The 26,693-nt window shown below is 40.4% G+C and overlaps 1 protein-coding gene across 1 annotated transcript; it reads left to right on the plus strand.

Annotated features, from left to right (window-relative positions):
* Positions 1-25,772, plus strand: GTF2B (general transcription factor IIB). The gene is made up of 7 exons (XM_074599201.1): positions 1-106; positions 3,351-3,457; positions 15,877-16,010; positions 22,580-22,726; positions 22,863-22,992; positions 23,609-23,890; positions 25,256-25,772. The coding sequence occupies exons 1-7, from the start codon at positions 90-92 to the stop codon at positions 25,387-25,389; spliced, it is 951 nt and encodes a 316-aa protein (XP_074455302.1). The 5' UTR covers positions 1-89; the 3' UTR covers positions 25,390-25,772.
* Positions 25,773-26,693: the final 921 nt, after the last annotated feature.

Below are 26,693 nucleotides of genomic sequence, written 5' to 3' on the forward strand. Positions count from 1 at the left end.
GGCCCCGCCCGGCGCTGCCGCTCTATAAAAAGAGGGAACGTCGGGACGCTGTCTGACTGCGCGGCGGCGCTGCGGCACGAGGAGGCAAGATGGCGTCCACCAGCCGGTACGGGAGGCCGGCCGGGGCGCCCGGAGGGGCGCGCGCGGAGGAAGGCCGCGAGGGGGGAGGCGGGAGGGGCTCCGCCATCTCTCCCTGCCCGTGGCGCAGGAGAGAAAATGGCCGGCGATTGCCCCTGCTGCCGGCCGGGGAGGAACCTGTGGCCGTCGCGCTGCCCTTGCCCGGCCCCGCTGTCCCCCGGCTCGGCGCGGCTGTCTCGGTTCGCGGCGCCCTTGGCCGCTCTCTGGTTTCCCATGTCGCCCTGTGCGCGGCTCCCGGGGTGGCAGGAGGCTAGGGAGGGCCGCGGCGGGACGGGCCTCCCTAGGCTTCTCCGTGTGGGCCGGGCCGAGCGGCCTCTGAGGGGCCGGAGGTCGGGAGCGCTGCGGGGGGCTGAGCTCCCCGCTTTGCTGCTTCGTGTCGTTATTAACCGGTAGCGCACTGGGAGGAAGCGAATGTTTTAGGGCACTTGGTGGCCATTTGTGACTGGATTCCGGGGCCCCTCGTTAGCCAGAGCTTGGTGTCACCGGCGTCTGTGATCGAGCCCTTCTCCCTGTAGGGCCGAGCTCTTCCCTCGGCAGTGTCCTACCTTCGTGCCGCCGAGCGCGGCTCCGGCGGAGGGAGGGCTGCCCTCGGTCCGGGGCGTCGGGTGCCCTAAGGCCGTCGGGCGGGTATGGAGCGCCTTCCCCGGTGTCGCCCGGCTCGGCACCGCCTCCGAGCCGGGGTGGCTTCTCCCTGCCTGGCTTATCGGGTCCTGCAAACAACTCTGAGGCTCCCACCCTAAATCTGTACCGGCACCAGTCGGTGGCCAAACGGCTCTCGGGCTCCGAATTGGTGTCTTTCCCTGGAGCGTTATCCAGGTTTTCTTTCAAGTCAGGAATGAAGCCCATGGAGCGGGCTGTGCAGTGACTCTGTTACTCCTGCTAAACCTGTCCTAGGATACAGGGAGTGCTTCCTACTCGTCTTAGTGCAACTCAGGAGCTATTTGCTGAGACGGACCTTGACACATGTGGCATGCGTTTTCCTTGAGTATGGGTTACTTAGTATATTGAACCTGTATGTTATATGAGTAGGCTATATATGTCTAGATAAATGAGTTAAAATTAGGATAGGAAGTCTAATTTTTTACAGTGTTTCGTGAAGGTAGAATCTGAAACAAGACACTGTTAGTATTCTTTTAGGCTTCTGGATTTTATTTTTTTCTTTTGCTTAGTGTGTCGCTAGCCTTTTGCGTAATGCCAAACATCAGATGATTGCACACGCTTTGTCAACAGTTTTGTTTTGTCATATGAAACTACTGGCTGGGAATAGTTTCTCACTACTTCTCGGAAAGTAGTTTAAAGAGCTTTTATGTAGTATTTTGAACATAGCTTACACCTGAAAATCTTGTGTGTACATGTTCTTTCTGGAGGCTTTAATATTAATAGTGATGTTGATTTTCAGTTTTGGCTTCAAGTCTTAGTTATTTTTGAACAGTCACTGAATTAAAATGTTTGGGGGTTTTTTGTTGTTTCGTTTTTGTGCTTGTGGTGGTTTAAACCCAGCTGGCAACTGAGCACCACACACCTGCTTTCTCATTTCCTCCCCCCTCCTTCCCGCCCCCCCCCCCCCCCCCCCCCCCCGCTGTCCCCCAGTGGCATGCGGAGGATAAGCGAATCAGAAGAGTAAAAGTGAGAAGACTCATGGTTTGAGATAAAAACAGTTTCATAATTGAAATAAAATAATAATAATAATGTGTAATGAAAAGGAAAATAACAGAGAGAAATAAACCCCAAGAAAGACAAGTGATGCAAATGAAAAACAATTGCTCGCTAGCAACTGACTGATGCCCAGCCTGGCCCTGTGCAGTGGCCTGCCCCTCCCCAGCTTTCCCCCTAATTTTTATGTTGAGCATGACGTCATATGGTGTGGAATATCGCTTTGGCCAGTTTGGGTTAGCTGTTCTGGCTGTGTCCCCTCCTAGCTGCTTGTATGGCCCCAGCCTCCCCACTGGCAGGGCAGTATGAGAAGCTGAAAAGTCCTTGAGTTAGTGTAAACAGTGCTTAGCAACAACTAAAATATCAGTATATTACCAACATTATTCTCATCCTAAATCCAAAGCAGCACTGTACCGGCTACTAGGAAGAAAAAATAACTCTGTTCCAGCCAAAACCAGGACAGTGCTTTCGACTCATCAGAAGTACCTAAGACATAAAAATTCAGATGGAATGTATAGATTAGGCTGAAGTAATGGACTAGTGTGAAGGAGGGAACTCAGATTAATTTAAACTTTAATAGGATATTTTCTACAATTGAAAGGATTAGTAGTTATTTTTTGGCACAATCAGATTTAAGTTTGTGGGTACTCGTGACAAATTTTTTGTAATCACCCTCCATACCCTCTGCTTTTTAGCTTGAGCAAAATGGCTTTGATGACTATACAGACTCCAATTGTAAATATTTATTATTCTAATTTTGAAATGGCGGGTTTTAACAGAATTAATGAACAGTCACTAGTAGCTTGAATGAGGTATTAAATTTAAAAATGTTTGGTTAGAAGCAATTGGCTATTGTTCTAGTCAGTTGTGTTAAATAGTGCTAGTGCTTTTTAGGAAGTTTTTTATATCTGCTATAACTCTTGAAGATGCATGGGTGTGAAAGAGACAGATCCCTCTTTTCAGAAGCAGTTGCCACATAATCCCCTTCATGAGCTGATTGTTTTTTGTTAAGATCTCACAATTAATGAGTTGTTTAATTACAAAGGGGACTTTTTCTTCAAATACTTGAAAATAATAGAACAGTGGTAGAATCAGCTATTTCCTAAAAATACATGTTGTGTATACACTAATTCCTGAATTAAGGACCTGGTTAGTAATATTGGTCTGATTAGAATGAATGAGAATACTCATCTGGAATGACGCAATCACCACTAACTTTTTTGGGAAATTCATTTAGTGGTAGATTCTGAGTTAGACTACACTTAGTCAAGTCTGTTATTTAGATTTTTGATGTTTTAATTTGAAGTGGTTTTGGTGTATCTTGTAAGATATATCACAAAAATTTTGGGATTTAAGATGACCTGAAGTCTCGATTGTCAACGGTAGTGTTACAGCATTTAACTAAAAGGTGAAGTTCCAGTGTTTAGGTTAATATTTTATCATTCAAATCACCGTAAATTCTGTATTATTAAATTGTTCTTTTCAGCAAGGAACTCTTAATACTTTCGTATATGCAGCCTGCTTGATTAAAAGTAATTAATACTTATTTTTTTTCTTAGTTTGGATGTACTTCCGAGAGTGACTTGCCCAAATCATCCAGATTCCATTTTAGTAGAGGATTATAGAGCTGGTGATATGATTTGTTCTGAGTGTGGGCTAGTAGTTGGTAAGTAGCTATTCATATTTTTATCAATTAGTATGTAACTTAGACTGTGCACGTAGACTTATATGATAATTCGAGTGTTAAAAGGTTTTTTCTTGATGCCTAAATGTTTTCTTTTATGGTATTCTGTTGGCTAAAAGATTACTGTTTGTAATAGTTCATCTTCTGGTAACTTCTTGCATTATGAAAAGAACCAAGCTCTCTTTAGATTAAAAATTTAAAATATGTTGTAATTTAAAATATGTTTTAATATTGATTTAGAATATTTTGCTGTCTAGTCCAGTATCCTGTCTTTAATCGTGACTGTTGTTTCAGTCAGGAAAGTATAAGAAATGTAATAACAGCTCTTTGTCAAATAACTTGCTTACAAAAAAAAAATAAATCTCAGTTTCCCATTAGTTAGAGGTTATCTTCTGCCCTGGAGGAATTATCTTTATATCCTTGCCAGCACCTGTTTTTGTTAATTACTTCTTCTAAGGCTTTTAATACTACCCAAAGTAAATATCCAGTTTTTCCTCTAGAATTTTTCTGAGCTCTTTTACTCTGTTCGTGTGGCAGCAACTTCCACAGGCTAAACTATATTTCTAAGTATAATTGAATATTTAAAATGAAAGGCCTTTTAGGCCTTTTTTGTCTTTGTTTGAATGAGTGAGAGGGAATCGTGTCATAGAACATGCTGCATATTCATTTTTATTTATCTTTTCTAGGATGAGCGTCTTACTGTGCACCTTATTGTCTTCGTTCCTTTTGCATGGGAAACTTCATGCTCCTGTTATGATCTTTCTTTAAACCTCATTTATTTCTATTACATTTTTTACACATGCTATGACCTAAAAGAAAATCCTCTGTTTTGAGGGTGCGTGTTCAGATGATTCATTCAGTGGTGCTAAATATTTCAGATGGTTTTATGTATGTCTCTCCTAGACTGTGGTGATTTTGTTTTGGCTCTCGTCTTGCACTGAATTAAAAATTTTCATACAGCTGTTAGCGTAAAGCTAAAGGTTTAATAAGTTGCAGCAAAAGTAGTACTAATTTAGCCATGCGACTAAAATACGTGTCTTTTGTTTCTGCAAAAAGCAAACTTTCACATAGCTTATTAAAGTAAACATAAAAATATTTAAACTGAGTACCAGTTACCTTGAAAATTATGAAACCATTTAAAAGGCTGGGGCAGTATTGTTTCTTTGTTAAAAAAAGAAGTGGTTTAAACTGCATGAATTCTGATAAAGATAAATGAATTCCCACAGATTTGCTGGTTAAAAATTCAAATGTCCATATCAGTATTTCCTATTGAAATATGGTAACAGGCTTCTAAGTTATTGCTTAAAAATAGTTTGGTCCATGTTTAGCTTTTTGCATGGCTGCCATAGAAGTTGAACCAAAGTTTCGAAAAGCCCATCTTGATCAGTTCGTAACTTTTAAGATAATGCTGGTGTTAGAAGAAGAGGAAAAGGGTTTGCTTGATCTGTTTCATTTTTACAAACTTGGGGAGTTTATCAGAAATCTCACTTCATGTACCGTCTGTTAACCAGTCACAAGGTATTCTTGCTTTAGAAATTTACTCTCTGGTCTCTTCTGAATCAATAGCATTAGAGATTTCTTTAGTTTGCATTGTCAGCATTTTTGATGAGCAGAATCATTAGAATATTAGTTCAAACTTTTGCTGAATTTAATTTTAAAAATATGTTTAAAATGGTCTTAGCCCTCTTTGCAGCCAACATTACTGGTAGAGTAAAAAGGTTTTTTTCTTTAAGCATGCAGTGTTTTTTAAGTAGGCCTTTCTATGGATTTATCACTAAAAGGCTTTAACGTTTACTTTTGTTGTGCTGATTGTTCTCATTCTGTCATGCCTTCCTTCAGCATGTTAGTTTACCTGCATATGTCCAATTCATTAGCTAGAGTATCTAGCAGCTAGTTTAGTAAACTAATTAAATCAGATGAAGATAAATAATTGGAGAGTGCACGACCAAACAGAAGTGTGAACATTCAGCATTTTCTCTTCTGATCTGTTAAGAAATTTAGAGGAAGACAAAACCAGATACAATTCTTGATGGCTGTTTTCTGGGGGTGCGTGCGAAGTAGGGATGTTTTAAAGGAGCGAAGACAAAATTTTGTTTCCAAATGAGAAAACTTTTATGTATTTGGTGCGGATTCCATGATACGTGTTCCCGTTAAGAAAGTAGTGATTTCATTGCCTGTTCTTACATAGAAAAATCATGCATTTGGGTTTCAAAGCTTACATAGGTCATGATGTGTAGCTGCGAATAGGGCCCACTCAGAATATATTTTGAGGTGGACTGAAAGTTAGTGAGATCTTTATCACTGAAGGGGATTGATTAGAACAGTTAAAACCCCAAAAGACTCAATATACTCTATAGCCAAAGAAGTGTTACAGGTTTATTTTTAAATACTGTGATTTTGGTGTATGTGGAGCAGAATAGTAAATGCTGAATTTGTGCATATATTTTACTGTTGTAAAGTACATAGTGATGTGACTTCACTGATTTTTATTTTTTTTTTAATTTATTGTTTTTAGTACGCTTTGGTTGAAGTCAAAGCAAAGAGTCTTTGACTAAACTAAGTATATTTCCACTCAGTGTTTTTCTTGCTTGCTATGGCAAAGTACTAAAGCTTCACATTTGTGGGGAAAATGTGAGTTTGTTTGTCCTGGTTTGAAGTAAAACAGAAGCAATTTTCTGTTCAGTAATTTTATTTCTTAGCTAGGCCTCTTCTAACTCTCTGAAATTAACAGCATGCTGTGTATAAAAAGGTTCGTTCAGAGTGATAAGACAGTTTGTGCCAAGGAATGCTATGCAGAGAGGCTCTTGCTTATACTTACTGCTGTAACAACCAAGGTCAGCTAATTTTGTTATTTGGCTCTTGGAGGGTTGGAAGTGGAAAAGCGTAGAGGGGTCCCACCTTCAGGGAGGAGCGGACAGGACAAGTGACCCAAAAATTGACCAGCAGGGGGATTGCATCCCATCTGCCCCATGCTCAGTATAAAAGTTGAGGGATCAAACGGTCAATGCTCATTCTTCAATGGCCAGTGTCCAGGGAGTACCCTGCCTGTTCATCTGCCTTTGATCCTGATCCGTGTGTTCCTGACTCCGTCTGTGGAATCCAGTTCCCACCCGTGCATGAGTCCAGTCTGGGACTTCCCCAGTGGCTGCTGGTGACGTCACCCTGGGAGCTTAATATGGTTTTGTATATACTGTGTCTATTTCATTATTTCCTTTATATTATATTATTAATATTTCATTAAAGTTGTATAGTTTCTTCTAAACTCTTAAATCTTTCTCTCTCTCCTCCTCCTCTCCGTATATGAGAGGTTGGGGGGAGCATCTGTTGCTGGACATTGGCCAATTTGTCCAAAACCACGACAGATTTATTGGTGCCCAACATGGGGCATGAACAGAGCTCTGACAGATTGCCTGAATAGTTTGAATTCCAGCTTGTTCAGGGAGAACAGACAGTTCACATCATGTCGTTCTTACGTGAAATCTTGTATCGTGTCCTTAGAGAGCTTTGTATGAAGTTAATCAATGCAGTGGGGTTTAACTGGTTGAATATATTGCATGGTTTATTTCTTCTTTGTGTTTGGATGCGGTGGTCTAAGCATGCTCTGTTGGTGTGGATTTGCCTTCAGATGTATAAAAAAAATTGCTTGGGTAATGGTTCTACCTGCATCTTGGGCACCTCATGATGGAGTCTTTTACTATTTACACTTTTGGGATGGATTCTTTTACTAATTACACTCTTGGTTTTACCTGGGGAAAGTTTACTTTGCTCTTGGATGATGATGCCAAAGTGACAGCAACAGAATTAGGGGATGAAAAACTTTTGGGCTGTCTAGAGAGTGAATGTTACTTTCATTTGTACGTGATTCTGTTGTCGGTTTTCCTGAATGTGTTGCAGGGGTGATTTATTGTTAAATATCAGTGCAGGAGTGAGTATTATGTGACATGTGATACTGCTACTCAAACCCCACGGCCAAAGTGAGAGATAGCAGAAATTCAGACAATCCTGCCGTTAAAAGCCACAGCAGAAACTCAGACAGCCCCGCCTCCAAAAGCCACAGCAGAAATTCAGACAACCTTGCCACCGAATGCTGCAGTAGGAATTCAGACAACCCTCCCACTGAAAGCTACAGCAGGAACCCAAACAACTCGGATTACTGCCCAAGCCACAGCACAGACACAAACAAAGCTACCGGCCCCGATACCAGCCCGAGCAGCATCGGCTGCTCCCCCCCCAGGCCCCGACATTGGCCAGACCCACATCGGCTGCCCCCCCGCCGGCTCCGGCCGTATCGACACCGGCGCCAGCGGCTGCCCCCCCACAGGCCACGGCACCGGCACAGCACTCAGCAGCCTGCGGTCGGGTCAAAGTCACTCCGCCGCCTGTGCCCCGCCTTTATCGCCAGCTGTTGCATAGATAATTTTCATGTTTTGTATTCAATTTTCTGGGAATATGAGATGAAATCAGTATTATTAGTATTATGACTGAAGTTGTATTTATCAGGTCTATAGCTGAAAAGGTGAAGCAAGGGGAAAAGTTATGGGACCAGGAGGCTCAGAGAAGGAGCTGATCTCTTTTAACAGCTGAATTCCATGCCTTAGGCAGCACTGTATATTGGAAATACTGCTTTTTGAAGGGCTTTTCGAGAAAGATTTTTAATCAAAGTTGTTTTGTACTCATAGACGTTGTTCTTAGTATCTCAAGATTAAAATTTTAAGTTAAATGCTGCTTTTTCTTTGCACAGCATTTTTCACTTGTTCTAAATAAACTGTGCTGTTTTGCTGTGCAGTATTAAAACAATGAAATCTTGTCACGTCAGTGTAACTGAAGCTGGTGGCTGTTTTGTTATTGCTTCAAAATATACCTTCAGTTTATTAAAAACTTTCATTTGCCTTCTCGGGGTTACCTCTCCTGGATTAGTTTGTGCTCCATCTTTTCATGGTAACTTTCCAACTTGTTAACTCTTCCTCCTGCGAATTGTCTTTTGGATGAAAGGCAGTTGGAGACCTAAGTTGCAATTATCCATGGAATTTTGATACTAATCTCGATTGACATGAATCTGAAACTTTACAAGTCTCCGTCTATGTTTATTTGCTGTTTTAAGTCTTGTGTTTTATTATACATACTTTTCTGAGATTGTTCTGGGATATATAGTACGGTAAATATTCGGGTACTGGCTTGAGAATTCACCAACAGAGTTCTTAGAGTTTGGAGAAGTAGTTAGTTCTGTGTTCGTTTAAAACGTTGACCATATCTCATTCTTCAGACAGACTTAGTGGGGGGAGAGGTGTTTTGTTCAAGAACACAAGGCTAGTAAATCCTCTTTCTTGACAGGTAAATATTTTGCTTACTACCTTTTATGCAGTAAAAAAGGCTGGAAGTCAGCTGGTATTCCAGAAAGGGCTGAAGAAAGCAGAATTGAAGTGGAATACAAAGCACTGAATTTTCTTGATATGTAGCAAAGTGGTGAGCTGAATTTCAAAGGCGACTGAGTCTAGTGGCACGTACAGCCATGTAGCATCTCAGCTAGGTAGGAATACCTTTCTGATCTAAGACTTCCCTTAAACTTCTGTATCGTTTCATTAAATGTTGTCTTAGTGTGCAGGAGTTGCAGCAGTGAGGCGTTTATTTTCAGCATTTAGTAAGTGATTTTTCTCTAACTAGTTAGCTCTGTTTGCTTCAGTGGGCAGGTGTGGCTTAGAGAAGAAGAGTGCTCTTGTATGAAGTCATTTTGGATAGGCTTCTTAAATAAAAAGGCAGAAAACTGCCTTCAGCTGATGAGAATCCTTGGACACGTATCAAGTTGTTAAAGCTTTGAGTCAGATTATGACCTACATTCAGATGTTTATGCAATGTTCTGTGTATACCTGAGTGTTCAGTTAAAGAATCTTGGGGAAGAATGTTCAATAGCTTGTGGTCAGCAGTAAGGCTGTTATGAAATTCTGTCAGAATATCCAGTTGGCTAATGCTTCTGAAAAGTTTGAGGTTTAAATGGTGCATCTTAAATTCAGGTATTGTATGAAGAATAGGTAAGATTTAAGTGTACCACAGATACTTTTTTTTTTTTTTTCTCTATACTATAACAAACGAGGAGGAAGGGGTTTCACAGTTGCCTCTCTGCTGGCCAGCCCATTACTCAGGATGCCTGTCATTAGGGATAAGATTGGTTGCATCTGTACACAGATGCCTGTTTTCTGAAAACCAAAGAAACATGGGTTTGGTGTTTCATCCCCCCAGCTGTTGGTAATACCTCGTTAAGTGGAGGTGCTTAAGTACTTCTGACTGGAATCCACTAGAGGGCAGTTACGCTGTTACGTCTCTTCCAGTGTCTTTATGCCTCTGAATAGTGAAATATCTTTTCATCTTTGGGTGTATGTTCATGGTTACTTCTTTCTGTGAATGTTGTCAACACTTAAAAATCTCATTTTAAAGTATTACTTAAATAGGTGAAAATCTTCAGATGTGGAAGAGTATTAGCACCTTATATCTGGTTACTGCTTGCACACTGGGTGTCCAGAGGACTAAAAAGTGGCTGACAAAAGTTAGTCCTTGCAAGTAAAACTCTTTGCATCCACAGGAAAGCTAATTATAAAGGATACTGAAACTTAAAGAAATTCTGAATAGTTGACTTTTGCATGAGCATTCATAGATGCTTGATTTTCACTGGGAATTTGTAATATGAAAAAAGTAATTTACTAGCCTTTTTCAGTCAGCATTTCAAATAGTCTGTGTTTTAAGTCTAACCCATATCAGCTTTAAAGACAAGGTTCTATCTGTTTCAGCCACAACACTTGTAACAGTGGAAACTTCGACTTTAGATGTCAAAAAATTGGCATTTTTTGTCAGGCTTTTTAATAAGCACCACTTTTAGCATGTTGTTTGTGGAGATTTTCTAGTTAGTGGGTTCTAGTCTGGGAACCAAAGGTGTTTGAGGGCCACTATGAAGAATGCTTCTATTAGTTTAAGCACTAGGTTTATCTAGTGGAATAACGGTAACGTTTTGAATCATCCTATTTAGGGAATGTTTTTTACTTGCTTCCTTATCAGATTGGCAAAGTGATTTAGGGCAAATAAGGGCTGGAAATTATCTAAACTCCTTTGATGGAAGGAGAGTTCAAAGCCTCTGATTTTTGTGATACAGTGTAGATCAGGCACAACATTTTTCGTTGAGATTCTGTAGTTTGGAGCATCCTTTGCAAATGCTTCAACTGTTTGCCTTTTAAAGGCCACAAGTCCTGGGGAGGGCTAACTTCAGCTGACCAGACTTGTCCACCAGATTGTTTAACATTTCTACTCTCATTTGCTTCCTCCAAAATTATTACAAGTCCAGGCTTAGGAAGCCTGGAAATCCCGTTAAATCTGTTATCATTTTGATATGCAGGACCTGCTCAGCCTTTGTTCCTGTGACAGTCATTTGCCTGCAGTGCTATACTGTTTCAATCCATAGTTGCCGATAGGTACTGGTATGATGCTGTTGATGTCTGGAAACTAGTGGAAGTATTGTCTGCATTTTGTTGTGTGGGGTTTTTTTTGTGTTTGTTTTTTTTTTTTTTTTCTCAAAGCCTGATTTGGTTCGGTTTGTGATTTCAGCTGAGTCTTGTGAATAGGCTGGTGTTGCTGTTGGTGATGATACAGTTGTGGTGGTTACAGTTTATTGAAAACAAGACAACTTTTTTTGCAAAGAATATTGCTATCTTACGAAAGGCTGGAAATGTTGTAGAAAAAGCTGTGACACTAAAATTGTAGGTTTATTTTTACCAGAGAGTTTATTCTTTGGTAACATTGGATACATCTGGTCTTAAATAGAAGTTCTGAAGCTGAAGACTGGAAAAAAAAATTGAGTTTATTATTTGGAAGCTATGAAGTTGAGTACTACTGTATGGGGCAGTGCGTTAGCTGATAATAGAACATGGAGTATGTTAAAGGAGAAGCTGCTGCCTGAGCATTCACACACCGTTCATGGTGAGGCTCACACACACACACTTACTCTCAAGCCTGCTTCCTCCTTATTCAGGCTCAACCCTAGGTTTCCCACAGCAGAGTCCCAGGCATCAGATTTTATAAAATAATTAATTGAAAGGTATAACATCAAGAACAGCCCGGGCTGTATGCCTCCAAGAGAGACACACCAGAATGGTGTATGAATGCTCTGGCAGCAGCTTCTCCTTTAACAGAGTAGATATCTGGAGTACTGGAGTCTAACTCTGGGCTCCTCAGTACAAGAAAGATGGAGAGTTGCTGGAGCAAGTCTAGCAGAAGGTTGCAAAAGCGATTTAGGGACAGGAGCATCTTCTGTACGAGGAGAGGCTGAGAGCTGAGACTGTTAGCCCGGGAAACAGAAGGCTCGGTTCAGCACGGCTCTGTGCAGTTACGTTTTCGCAATTCTCCTCACCTTGTAGTCAGCTACCTGGGATTTTCATTGTAGTTTTTCTCAGCACCTCATTACTCTGGATAATAAGGACATGATTGAAATTAATTACAATTCTATATATTTATTTTTTTTAAATTTGGCATTGTAAAATGCTTTTAACTAAAAGTATAATATATGTGCTCACTAGATGGCAGCAGATTCCTTAACTAACTGTAAGAATGAAATGTTCTGCAGAAACAATAGGTATTTTGGTGCTTTAAAGTGCAAATAAACTTTAATCACCATATTCATTTTCAGATCAAAATATTAGTTAATAGTATGTAGAGCTTGATACGATGTACAGCTGATATTAGAGCTACTCTGAAAAAGGCTTAAGAAAATACCTTCTCAACCATTTCAAGACTGGATATGGAAGATAACATTACTTGAGGCTTCGATGTCATCCTATTCCTTGTTTTGATTAAACATCTTAAATTTGCAGCTATATTGTCTTCATATAATAGATAATACAAAATGCAAAAAGAATAAAATATATGTGTATTATGAATTATTGCAAGTGGAGTGCAACATCAAAATAGCTGATACTTTTTCTCTATAAATATGTAATTGCAAATTCAGGGCTTGTCAAGTGAAAATATTTTCCTTTGAGAAAGCACTTTCAATTTTTAGGAGGGCAGTAAACATAGATAATTTCTGATGTGTAACTTCTAGGGTAACTTTTAGAAACTGTTCAAAATGATATTTTAGTTTTTGATACTGACCTGAGTTTACTCTTGCATTTCTGTAGCGCATGCTCTTTCCCTTTGGCAGTTGTGAAAAAAAGTAGCCTTGGTCTGAGGTTTTCCGTTCTGAATAACAGTTCTGCATTTTACAAAATGAGCTTTTCAGATGGTGGGTAACCGGAGTCGGTGAAGTTTGCGGTGTGTATTTCCACTAGAGCCTGTGTGTTAGTCTGTTAGACTGTATTTTAAAGAGTAACAGAATTCTGAAAGAATGGTTTATGAAATGAAATGGGGCAATGGAGAAACACTCAATACGCTTAGAAGGATGGTTCAGGACATCAGATGGGAGACGAGTTGTACAGAGATGTGGTCCTATAAACTGTGTTTTCTGTATGTACATCAGAGGAGAAAGCTGAGGAGATGAACTCATCCGTTTGAAAATTAAATCAAGGAGTGTCTAATGTAACCATATCTAGTGAAGTTTATTTTTGTTCAAAAGGACTGCATCAAAAGGAAGTAGTGAAGGGAATATGCAGCCACTCCCATACTTACCGCAGCTCGATACCATTACCAAACCCAATACAATAATGATGTGAGAAAGCAGAAACTATTTTATAAGGTACTTATTGGGAGCTTATTTTTACTCTGATGTATGACTATCAGACCTGTTTTCCAGGTGCTTCAGGAAAGGCAACCAGTAGTGTATGACCAGCAACTTCAGTTTAGGACTTGAAATATTGACTCAGAACCAGTCTTCAAGTACGGCTGATTCTGTACACTACTTTTTGCAAGACTGACTTCAGTATTTTAAGGTTTTGTTTTGATTGCTTAGGGTGGAGCTTAATTGCATCTGTACTTAACATCACAGTTCCAAAGTGGTTTTTGTGTTCTGGAGAGTTAAAAATAATAAATGCCACACTTTATTTTTTGTGTGTGTAGAATGGGATAATTAGTTGCTTGTAGCTGAGTATATTTTCCATCTATGGAGATCTTTTGGCATATTTTTTCCATTTTCATTAATATTTCTAGCTTGTGTCGCACTTTTGTAGAAGCCTTTTGAAAGGTAGAATGCACTTCCTATATTTCAAATAAGACACTGAGAGTACACAGATAAGCCTTTTCCTGCAATAGCAGATTTTTTGGCAAAGGTATTTGCATACTGCATCTTAATTACACAAATGCTTTATATTCGGTGATTTGTTCGACTTAATCTTTTCTCACTCTGAAATAGTAGTCTCAGTCCTCTGTTTGTACTATGTTTGCCAAAGCAGGCAGTGATATAACACTTTTTTGTTAGAGCAGGAATGGCTCATAACTCACAAGAGGCAGATCCCTGAGTGAGTCATTTAGGTCATTCCCTCTTGTGTGGAAAAAATATTACATCATTGCCCTGTACTCAGTGTTCTATTTATACCATGCCAGAATTTTAAGTACATTTTGCTTTTTTTAGATGCTGTAAACAGTATTGGGGGGTTGTCTTAAAGTAGAGTTACTGCTAGGCCATAGAAGGAGCATTACTGAATCAAATATTTACAGAGAGTCCAGGAGCTAGAGGAGCACGCTGTTGGCTAATTTAAGCTTGGGGGGGGGGGAAGACCTTTCTATCAGAAAGAATGGATCTGTGCCGCCTTTTACTCTGCTATGTTCTTAACCTTCTAGTTTTTGATTCCCCCCACTTTTCATTATAGCAGTAAATAAAGGTGGAGCATAGCTGTGAGCATGTCTGGCAAATATTGGTGAGAAAACCTGTAACCTAAATTTATTCTTTCTGGTTGTGATGATTTCTTGTGGTTCATTTACAGCTTTCAATTTCAAGAATATTCCTTGCATAAATTTATGTTAAGAATGAAGTTCCTCATTCAGAATAGACCCCCCTCCCCCAAATAATTGTGCAGTTGTATCACTCTGTCCATTGCTCCTGTATTTTCTCCAGCTTCATATCTTGTATTACCATTGTTTGGAGATTGCTTTTGTCTGTCTGCGTATGTTCTCAGCAGGTTAAATCAACCTCTGTGGTTTCATACTAAGAATTCCATACCGGAAATTTTTCTTGCAGTCAAAGCTACTTACTCTTTGCAGACATTTCTTTCACAACATACTTACACACACATAAAGGTAGTGAATTTTTCCTCGAGTTTAGCAAAGCCTGGTGGCAGTTATATTGAAGTTTCTTCTGATATCCTGCACAGAGCTGTAATCTGCTTTACTGCAAAAACAGCAAGAAGGGTGTTCATTTTGTGCGTTTCTGTATGTGTATTCTTAAAAGTTCTGTAGTATTGCTCTGTGGGCAACACCTTTGAGATGCAGCTTTTACCAGATCTGTGAAGAGAACAAACTGCATTGCCAACAGCAGGGGGTGTGGTTGTGTGGTGGTGTTTTGATTTTTTTTTTTTCATTTGTTTGGGATGTGTTTTTCTTTTTTTAAAGATTGTATCATTGTGATTACTGTAGGACTTTTGCCTGTATCAGAACCTTGGTTAGAGTTATTTCTCAATCTGAAAAGTTGCTGTAGAAAAGGTTTAGGTGAATGTGAGATGAACAGAAGAATGCAAGGAAAGCCGTTTCATTCAGACAATGTGGGTTTAGTGCTTTTTCTGCTTACTCTGAATCTGTATTTAAACTGTTCCAGGTATAACAGGGTAGGTTGAGTTTAAGAAGAAATAGTTGTGGGTATGTATTGTGTGTTGATAACTGTCAAGCATCATAAATGAAATGGAGTTGGGCAGGGTCAGACCTTCCTTCAAGAACAAGAATTGAGGTGCCAAGTGTCATTATGGCGGGTTAGAAGGTGGCATATTTCAGAGTACCAAGGACCTGGAGTTCATGCACAGAAGTGATTTATTACAGCTTAATGAGATTGTGCATGATAGATATTTCACATGTGCACTTTGAACGCGTGGCAAATGTGAGAGAACTTGTTAAGTTACAATAACGTACTCATTTGCCTAAGCACTGAGAACATCCATAGGCAGCCGAGACCTCCAGCTTGAAATCAAGGTCTTGATTCTTTTTATGTATTGAAGATCCCATGATACTCTTAAAGGATAACTGTAACTCTTTGTGTTCCGGATGCATTTATCTAGTTAGTTATGGTTTCTGTGCAGCTCTAGTTGCATATCCCCCCCGCCCCCGTTTTTTCCCCATTGCCTTTAACTGAACTTGTACATCCCCAAACGTTTTAGTACATTGTCCTGCAAATTACTGTTCTACTTGGGAATGCCAACAGACTACCTTTTTATAATGAAGAGCTCACATGTATAGCTTCGTGAAATATTTCAAAATGTTACAATTATTGCTTTCTGTAAATTCAGGTGACCGGGTCATAGACGTAGGGTCAGAGTGGAGAACTTTCAGCAATGACAAAGCAACAAAAGATCCATCTCGAGTCGGGGATACCCAGAATCCTTTGTTGAGTGATGGCGACTTGAGTACAATGATTGGCAAGGTAACACTTAAAATACTAAATTTTATGACGTTTGAGCATTTTAATGTCAAGTACGTATTTGTATGTCCATTGGGAAACTATTCAGAGAATGTATTTACAAAGAGATTTTGTCTAAACTGAACTCTTACATTTCAGTGGTGTGTAAAATGTGGCTCTTTCTTGGGGGTAGCAGGAAAGGACTGACCTCTTCAACAAAAGAGAAGTTTGCAGTGCTCTGGGGTTAATTGCTGCTCTTTGGTATGCTGCTATAAATAGAAAAGCTGATGTTGCAATCTTTAAAGAAACACTTTGACTTAGCATTTGTATTTAAGATGATTCTGAAATAACAGATTCTTAGTTTTGAGGTCTCAATAGCTAGTACTGCCCAACTTGACTATCATTGTTTGTAATAAAATCTGTATCAGATTCATATTGGAGACCCAGAGATCTACACACGTTGTACATGTTCTTCCAGTTAAGGTTCAAGCACTAAAAGTAGAACTCTTTCATGGTGTGTGAGAAAGTATTCATTGTATATTTGAGTTGAAATATAGTGGTACAGCCATATCCTGCTGTTTCCCACGAGAGAGCAAGCAAGATTAATTGCACAAATGCACTCCCTTTAATGAAGTAGTGACCCAGGTAAGTTTTCATTGTTGTGCTTTGTGTTAGGTTTTCTGCTGCAAGATCCAAATTGATTTTTGTGGATTCTTTGAATGTTTCATGAAAGGTGGTCCCGTTGCTGATAACTAACTATTAAAAAATGTATTGCTGCTTTGTGTGTTTTGGTACATACACACCAGGATTTCTCAGAAGTTTTTGTTCCAGTGATGTTGCTAGGATGAAGAAGTAGACATACCTAAATATGTATGGATACATATAGGGGAGTGTGCACCATACTTATGTCTACCAAGAATTCTTCAGAGAGATGAAGACAACTAATAAATACTGATATGGACAGCTAATCTTGAAGCTCCCGTGGTGAAAAGGACAATCCTTTGAACAGAAGGCTTCAAGTAGATGCTTGTGCTTTGGACAACGCCAAGCATTGCTGCCCACCAGATTTTAGGATGCCTTATGGTGGCTTTTGGAATTTGTTCAGGCAAACAAATTTCTGCACTGGTCCATTAAAAAAATTGGCATTGCCATGTAGCTCAGTGAAGCAGTGCTGTAGAAGTCACTGGAGTTTTAACATCACCTGTATAGGTCCAGAAAGATCGTAGTTCTCAGGGCTTGGATTTCTGTCACTGATTTCATTAGCTGTGATAAAAATCAGAAATACACCTTTACAGACAGATGGAGAAATGGCCTGTTTGGTCCAGGTTCACACTGTTGTCTTGTTTTGGGACTCTGTAAATACAGCATTTGCTACTGGGAACTCAGTTTGATTCACTAGGTAGGATGACCACCTGAGCTCTTTTAGAACCTTTGTCTTTTTAGAAAAGACAAAAGATATTTCAGCTAAAGATAGAATTTGTATCCAAGTGAACAGTGACTTGTGCTGCTAACCCTCTTCTCTCTGGAGGTTCGGATCCTCATTTTAGAATAAAAGGGATAGCAGCCTCAGCCTCTCTTTAAAGATGTAAAGAAATATCTGTGAAAAGTTTATTTTTCAATGAAATCTAAAAATTTTCAGAGATGGACGTTCATCTAATGAAACAGTTTTTCTGTTAACCAGAACATCCCAGAATAGGCATGACTGTCAGTGTGGCTTGATTTAACTTACGAGAACTGTGAACAAAAGTGTCCAAGTACTGCAACGGCTGGGATCGCATTGGAGAATGCAGAGGGGACAGTCTGTCCTACTGTGGATATTTTATTTGCATGGGGAGGAATCACAGAAGAGACACATTATTTTCTACAGGAAGTTGGGAATCTGTTTGATGAACCCGGATGTGTTCTGGACAAGAGTTCCTGTGTTTGTCTTGCCAGTGAGCAGGGGCTCTGGGATGTCAGCTCATTGATGTGAACTCTGTATCAGAAGCTGCGTTTTTCCTCAGTCATTTGGAAGGAAGAGAATGGCTTCTATCAGAAGATGCTGAAGACACTTCCTATCAGTGCAGAAAGGGCATGAATTTTGCAGCAAAAATAACTAAACCAAGGAAGTACATTTCTCAAGCAATCTTCTGAAGTCACTGCCAGCAGTAGGCTGGGATGAGGATTGACCTAGATGTGCACAGTGGTTGAACAAGGGTGAAATTGGTGTAGTCATGGGGAAGATAAGTAGTATCCGACAGCGTACAGAACAGCCTTCGTGAATTCCAGAGAATGAAGCAGGATAAGATTGTATTTTCTCAGTTAATAACAATTCCTAGAATGGCTTGGAGTGGACCCCAGATATGTGTGCCAGAGATTGCTTTAGCCTTTTGCATGGAACAGGGAACAGAGGTATTCCTTTCTGCTTGAGGTAGAGCTGTAGATAATAGAATCTTTAGCCACTCCCTCCTCCTCCACCAAAAGAACCACCCCTCCCCACCAAAAAAATCCAAAACACCACCTGTGATGTGAAAAATCCAGAAGAGAAGGACATTCAAAATTCTCATGGCACATCATATTAGAGATCTATTGTAAATTCCTGGGAATGTAGGTGGAAGTGGAGTCTGAACCACTTGCTGGTTGCAACAGTAAAGTTCTGGTGACTGTCCGTTGCCGTGAAATAATGAAGGAAGGGGCCCAGTTCTGCTTCACAGAATGGTTTGTCACTCTTTCCTCTTTGAAACCAGGAGGTGCTGCTTTAGGACTCCGTTCTGCTGGGAGTATGTGGTCTGTATCTGCTAGCAGCAAACAGAGGCTGCTTTGCCCATGCAAAGGGATTAGTTCCTAATTGGTTTTAGTACTTCATGGAACCATCTGTCTGAGGTACCAACAGCTTGCATTGGAAGAAAGATTAATTTGTCTGTGAAGAGGAGGGTGAATAGTGTAGTTGGCTGCGGTGGAATCGGTTTGCATTCTTCAGGCAGATCTTTAGGTTATTGGCACAGAACTGTGATCTCTGAAAGTAGATACCGTGTGCTGTAGTTGATCTCATGACAATGCAGATGAATTGGAGGTGTGGTGATGTCTGGCATTAGTTGTGACTTGGTTGCCAGAGTATTGTAGTTATTTCTAAATCCTTGTGTAAAATTCAAGAAAAATAACTGAACAAGCAGCTTCTAGATTCTGTGAATGTAAAGGAAAACTTTTAAGTTTTGCTACCTATCTTGTGGGAAAAGTTGTCTTTTGTCGCACTTTGTAGTTAATCTATTCCTTTTTGTAGTGACTGCGACTACAATTTAGATTGGTCGAACAAGAAACTGATGCAATCTGTTGGTATAGAATTCCTATCCTTTGATCAGATGCCTCTGGAAGGAAGCTGGCTGTTGCCAGACTGCATGGGCTGGATCTAGAAGTGCTATTTTGATAAGCAGTGGCAAGATACCAAGGGCTGATGACTGAAAAAGAAGAAAGGATCCATCAGACTGTATAATGAGCTGGTTGTACTGGGCAAGAAGACTGCTGGATCTAGGGGCATTCCTTAGCGCTGTGGATAACCTCAAGTCAATGATGTGGATGATGTTGGTGATGCTTCTACTTTCTGCTATTAAAGGGGATATACTGGCGTACAAAGCTGTTGGCTGCCAGCACTGTAAACGTAACCTCTGTTGAGCCCCTTCAGAGATTACCCCTGTTTACTGGACTCTGTTTTCTCACTCTAGTGATCTTTGAGGCTCTTTCCAGGATTGTATCCATGAGTTTTCTGCTCTGTTTGAAAGCCAAACAGGTGGAACTCCTGACTTTGATGGGCACCTTTCTTGCCAAGATGGTAAAGATATGAGTAGATGTCTCTTAAAGGCCACAACAGTAAAACACACGATTCTTAAAGTCTGATTTCAGTTAAAACTGTATGGCTTCTGTTTGTTCCATGAAAGGAAAGGGACACCTAATGTGATTGTCAAGAGCTGAAGCCAACAAAGCTTTGTCCCTTGACTGAAAGCTCCAGAAGGAAAGTAGATGGTGCATTTAAATTGCTATGGTTTATTTAAGCGGTTGAGAAGGAAGAGTCTTTTCCAGCTCTTTTATAGTTGTGAGCTGTATATTGGGTATGGCTTTGGGGGAGTGCTCATACCGACGGTAAAATCCTTTGGCTAACAGTACTTGCCTGTTGGTAATTTCAATATAGTAAGCATATAATAATCAGACATAAGCAAACATTAAAAGGAAAAGGTAACTGTGAGTACCAGCAAGAAAGTAAAAAATAAGAGATGAAGGAGAACCATTACAAAAAAAATTTAAATTTTTTAGGTGCCATATACTGAGCCAGGGAAAATCTCCGCGGTGAAGGGGAATATTTGATGTCCCCAGGACAGAGCAGTGTTTCATGGTAAAGGACTATCTGGCGTGAAGCCTGCATAGACAGGGACTGGGTGCTTCTGTGAGGGTTGATAGCCTTTGTCTGTGGTCACCCTTCTGGCAGCTACAAGATTTTGAGCACATGCAGTTCCTGTAAGCATTTGTGCATAGCGCTAGCGTAGGAGGCCATAACGCGCATTAATGTTGTAATGTCTTGCAGGGAACAGGGTTAAGAGTGATGGCCAGGAAAGGAGCCTTTTGACCTGAGGCTTGTGTATATTTTAGGCCAAGGAAAGTTGTTCCATCATTTCCGAAAGGAAGGTCTAGTGTTGCAGATACATTTGTAATGCTGTTTGTGGCCTAAAGTTTGTTGTGCTTGATTCTTGCTCTTTGTTGGCCTTTAAACCTTACCTGAGAACCTTTGGGTAGTTGGTAGTTCATCCAGTCAAGGAAGTAGGGTTGCCTTTGGAGCAGCCCTCTGCTGTGTTGGTGCCAGGATCATTTCTGGGTGTTTTTTTCATCTGAAAGGATGTTTGAAGGAGTAGAAAAAAACCAAGAACAGTCTTGGAAGCTAGCATCTGTCATAGAGGGGCCTGTTCAAGGGGCTAGGGAAGCTTGCGAGGAGGCTTCTGTGCTGGCTCCTCGATCTCCACAGCAGTCCCAAAGTGTGTGTGCGTCCCAGACACAGGTCTCGACAGTAGAGGTATCCACTGAGCTCGTCAGAAATGGCGTGTTACTGGAATCCTTGGATGTAGGGAAGTGGAACAGTGTACATGAATGGTCAAGAGTGAGCGTTATTAGCGTCAGACAAAGAACATGTATTAAATGTGGATGTGTACCAGGGGGAGATTATAAAATCAGAGGCTGTTTTAAAATAGAAGGGCAATTCCCAAGAACGTGGATCAGGAAAGAAGAAATGAGCTCTGACTCCATCTGGGCAGCTCAGAGGAATAAGGTGGTGCCAGGGTGTGGTCTGCCCTTTGTCTACTATATCCTGGTCCCACTTTGTACCACGTGGGCATCCTCATATATTCCCGAGTCTTCAACTTATGTGCAAGTGCTGGATATGAACAGCCAGGTTAGCAGTCAGTCATAGATCAGGATCTGCTTTATGCTTACTGTTTTTGGCAAAACAGAACAGTGTAGTAGTCTGTCTGCAGCAGCCACATCAGCTTGTTTAAATGACCAAATCTGTCTGCAGTGGAAGTTGGACGTCCCTGCCCAGCTAAATTGTTTGAAGGTGCCAGCAAGGAATAAATGCTTGCTGATTCAGGGAATCCAGGTTTCTACTCGTGATATGGAATTGTTGTGAAGAAGCATTTTCCACTTGTGAGAACTCATGGTCCCTCACACTGCAACAGAAAGCACATAAGCAGGCAATATAAATTACAGACATTGCTCTTCTGAACTTACAGGCCATGTTGTCATCAGCTATTACTAATCTGACATGGCATTATTTGTTAAAGGCATGTTTCAGGCTGATGGCTAATTGAAGACCTTAAACATTTTAGACCCTCGTAGTTGGACAAAATTGATTGCATGTTTAATAGAAGTATGCAATATGTACCATCAGTTGTAAGGTACCAAAAAAAAGTGCATGTTGTGAAGTTGCCAGATTGAGCTGGTAGCTCCTCTCTTAAGACATCAGGCTTTTCTTTTAAGAGGTTCATGGTTTTCCTGTGATGGCAAAATATATGGATTTTACATTTTGCTACAATTAAGGCTTGCAACTGCTAGCCAGGCACAGTATCAAATTGGTTTTGAATAGGTCATTGGTTTGGATGTCCTCTTTGCCCATGTCTTCGTTTTCATAGCTGAGTTATTGTAACAACTGTCTCCAGTTGGCCATAAAACTTTGTCTTTCTGACTCGCCGGTCTGCCACAGCGCAGATGCAGCTCAAGTGACATATGGGTTGCATAAAATCTAATCTTGGGCCTCAGTGTTGGTGACTGAAGTATTGAGACACACGCATCAGCTACATATTATTCATTTTATTCTTTAGACTATTGTTACGTTAGGAAAGAAAAATCCCTGTGTAATCTGTGGTCCTTGGAAATCAATTCATGATTTGAGACTTGTGCAAAGTATAGAACCTGATGTTTGGAACAACACTCGATTGTATGATTTGGTTCGGTGATGTTTATTTGCACAACTGTTCAAACTGAATGCCTTGATTAAGATGTATTTTGCTGGGACGTGCTTGCTCTTGAAATGAGGAAGTTGCTTGTGTTTTATTGACAATAAAAATTTTTCTTCTTAGGGCACAGGTGCAGCAAGTTTTGATGAATTTGGGAATTCAAAGTACCAAAATCGCAGAACTATGAGCAGCTCTGATCGTGCAATGATGAATGCTTTTAAAGAAATTACGAACATGGCAGACAGAATCAACCTCCCTAGAAATATAGTTGTAAGTTCATGTCTCCCTTCCTTAAATTGTCCTGGCATTGACTTAGTTAGCATAATATAATGAGCACATGAATTTTTGATATTGCTGCTAATTAAATGGCCTAGAGTTAATTAAATTTAGTCTTCTTGCTTTGAAGGATCGAACAAATAATTTATTCAAGCAAGTGTATGAGCAAAAGAGCCTGAAGGGAAGGAGTAATGATGCTATTGCTTCTGCTTGTCTCTACATAGCCTGTAGGCAAGAGGGTGTTCCAAGAACATTTAAAGGTAAGTTTTCAGTGATACAGATTCAATTTTGCTGTGAAGTAAAGGTCTAGTTACTCTTACTGCAGGAGGTTGGTTTTCTCATTCCTGGACTTTGCGGAATTGGTTGTTCTCAGCTACAGCTCACCCTTGGCGGGAGGGTAGGAGGGAGTCTGGAAATCTGTTATATTCGTGAAGTGAGTAGGTTCTTAGGCATGGGATCTCTGGTGATAATGCATTTAAAAAAAAAAAAGGGCATTTGAAAGTCATTCTGAGCGTTGGTGAAAATTAAAAGATATTGCTTAGATCAGAGGATGATGGGGACTATTGTAAGTGAATTTGAACCAACGTTTCTGCAGTAAATATGTGCAGCTTTTCCCTGACAGGGATACAGCTTTTTTTGGCATTGAGTACAAAATTTCCCTTACTGAGCAAGATGAGTGTATTTTTTTCCTTATGAAGAACGTACACTGACTGAAACTATTTGGAAGTTTCACAAATGTGCAAAGCTTATTTAGTGATGGTGGCCTTCATGACATTGGCCTTTTTTGTGGGTCTTAATATATTGAGAATCAAATTGGATTATTTTGGGGGAGCAAATGCTGTCAAGCCTAAAGTTTAATTTTAACTTCTTGTTTAGAAATATGTGCAGTGTCCAGGATTTCAAAGAAGGAAATAGGCCGGTGTTTTAAGCTTATTTTGAAAGCTCTTGAAACCAGTGTTGATCTGATTACAACTGGAGACTTCATGTCAAGATTCTGTTCCAATCTGGGTCTTCCCAAACAAGTGCAAATGGCAGCAACACATATTGCCCGTAAAGCTGTGGAATTAGATTTGGTTCCTGGGAGAAGCCCTATCTCTGTCGCAGCTGCAGCTATTTATATGGCATCACAAGCTTCTGCAGAGAAAAGGACACAAAAAGGTAAAAATTCACTTTTCTTTTTTTTCTCCTTATCTCTTGCTGCTTGAAAGAGAATTCAATATTACTGCAAAACTTGGATGAAGTCTGTGCAGGTGGTGATAAGCTGCCATTCTAATTGCGTACAGCAAGGACCAAACCGGGATGTCCCACTCCCCCCATTGAAAATTGGGTAATTGGTTATGCTCAATCTAAACTGAGTTCACTTTCTTTGGGCACTAGGAGTTGGATTCTTGAATGCAATAGAGCAGTGCATTCAAATGAGCATAATTTTAACTTTACCTGGGCTTGGCCGTGGATCACCTTTGGCATTACTCTCTTCTGGAAGGGTAGCCCTTAGGAAGCCGGTGGAGAGTTCTGGGCTGTTGTTGGCCTTCAGAGCAGCATGGATCGGCCTCCGGGGCTCAAAGAGAATCAGGCCCATGTACGGGCTGCGCATGGGGGAAGGAAGGGACCTTAGGCTGCGGTGGTTAGAACTTGGTGCAACAAATGGATCCAAGTGCTGGTAGCCGGCTGTGGAACATCCACTGATGTGTCTAGTCCAGTTTAGATCAGAAATGTTAAAAATGTAAAAATTTCTTAGTAGAGATCTGCTTTTAGGTAAAGAATAGCCTTTATCTGTCAGGTTATAATGCTTTGTTCTGCATTGATCACTGCTTATTCTGTCCCTGGAGCTTTTATCATGTTGGCAGTTTCCTGGGCCTTCATCCTTGCTCGCCTTGAGCTAGCGGATTATGTCTCTTAAGAGTGATCGTTTAAAAAATACAGCTGCCTGCTGTGGTTACAGACATGACTCCATACTCCTTCGGTGTCCTCGGACAATGCTGAAGGCTTTCATGCACTTCAAGGTTGAAATTCCAAACTTGGTTAAATCTTGGATAAATTTAAGTTTCTGTGCATCTCAAACAAATGTTTCCTTTGCTTGTTAACCAATAGTTTGCTCTGTGCCTCTTAACTTCATGCGTAGCTGAAGGTATTCCTCTTTGCCTATGCTTAAGTTTTCTGCTGGTTTTGCTTAGATTTAATGAAAGTGCAAAACTGAAGATCCTGATGTTGATGTTGATTTATTAGAATGTTGCTGGGCACACATAGACTTTGCAGTAGATGATTTTAATGACTTTTGCACTCTTGGCCCTCTGTCAATTTGAAACTGCTGTTATTCCATGATTGATAGCGTAAGTTGAATTATCGTATGTGAGAAGAGACTTATATGTAAAATATTAGTCACAGAAGTATTTTTTTCCAGGCTTTTGGGAGAGTTACAAATTAACCTAAGCGTACAGCACTTCTTGATAAATTATGCTTGCTGGTTTCTTCAATACAAATGGCAAAAGTAAAAACTAATCACTTGTCTGCTTTTTGTCTTAGAAATTGGTGATATTGCTGGTGTGGCTGATGTTACGATTAGACAATCGTACAGGCTGATCTATCCTCGAGCTCCAGATCTCTTCCCAGCAGACTTCAAGTTTGATACCCCAGTAGACAAACTACCACAGCTGTGAAATTGCAGAGGGTTACTTTTAATTTCTATTAAAAAAAAAAACCAAACAAACCCAAACCAACAACTACAAACTTTTGATTTTTGCCTATAATAAAGGATGTACAAAGTGTTAATATTGAGTCTTCATGTTGTGGAACTGGAGGATATGGCGATGGAGCATAACTGCTGGAACGCAGCACACATTCCAAGGGTAAACGAGCTCATTGTGTGGCATTTTGTATGTATATATTAGTGGAAGTAAATATTTAATAACTGTTGCAACAAACTTAATTTCATATTGTTGTACTTATTTAGATTTCTTTTGTAGGGATCTAGTAAGATGTATTTTGGAAAATTGAAAATAATATGTAATTCCCAAATAAACTGTTTTCCAAAAACACTTAACCATTTTGTGAATATCACTGCAACTCGACATGCCCATAGTGGTCCACACACCAGGAACTGGAACGTGCTCCACAGAATGGTAGAGTTAGCTTCATACTGATGGACTCGGTCACAAGGCTGCTTAAATACTTGCTTGCTTGGGAATTTTTAATATCTAGTGCGGTTTTAATTTTTGTAGTTAGCTGTACAGTGCTGCGTGGATGACTTAACCCGGAATGCAAGCAGTTGCTGAAAAGCTGTTTGAATATTTGCACGACTGCTGCTGAAGATTTCCAGACTTGTGAAAGCATTAGTCACGTCCTTGGCACAGTCTCCCTGATTTTCACTGATGTCTCTCTGCTTTGCTTCTGTGAATTTGACATAATGATGAAGCAGATAAATATAAGGACTGCTACTTTAGTTGAATTCCTGACACCTTTGTGATGCTAGATACTGTACAGAGGAAGGTAAAAAATATTTCTGGTAAAAGTTTCTGTTAAATTTCTGCCCTGTCAGCCTGCCCTACAGCCTGGCTGGCCAGCGCTTCCGCTTTTGGCTGTCACGCTGTGAGTGAGCACTTGCTTGTGTGAAAGGATGCACCAGGTGCTGAGGAGCGAAGGCCAGAAGTATCCAGCCGGCACCAAACTAACAGCTTTGAAAACTAGTTGCCTCCTGACAGAGTCCCTTTGTGTGCAAAGCAACAAATGTACTTAACTGGGAGTCTTCTGGTTCCTGAGTTAATTTTGTATCACAGGTGCAAATTCATTTTAATTATTGATATGAGCAGCTGAGGGGTCAGCTTGCTATGCATCTGGTTCTAAGCCATCCAGAGAGAGGGCTGGGTGTCCAGTGCTAATAGCGCTAATTATCAATAGCCCCCACTGTTTTCTTTCTCCTTTGGTTTTAATCCTCTTCTGCTGGTCGAGACTATTGAAATGTGGC

The sequence above is a fragment of the Larus michahellis genome, chromosome 8 (genome assembly GCF_964199755.1).
Source record: "Larus michahellis chromosome 8, bLarMic1.1, whole genome shotgun sequence".
Lineage (NCBI taxonomy): Eukaryota > Metazoa > Chordata > Aves > Charadriiformes > Laridae > Larus > Larus michahellis.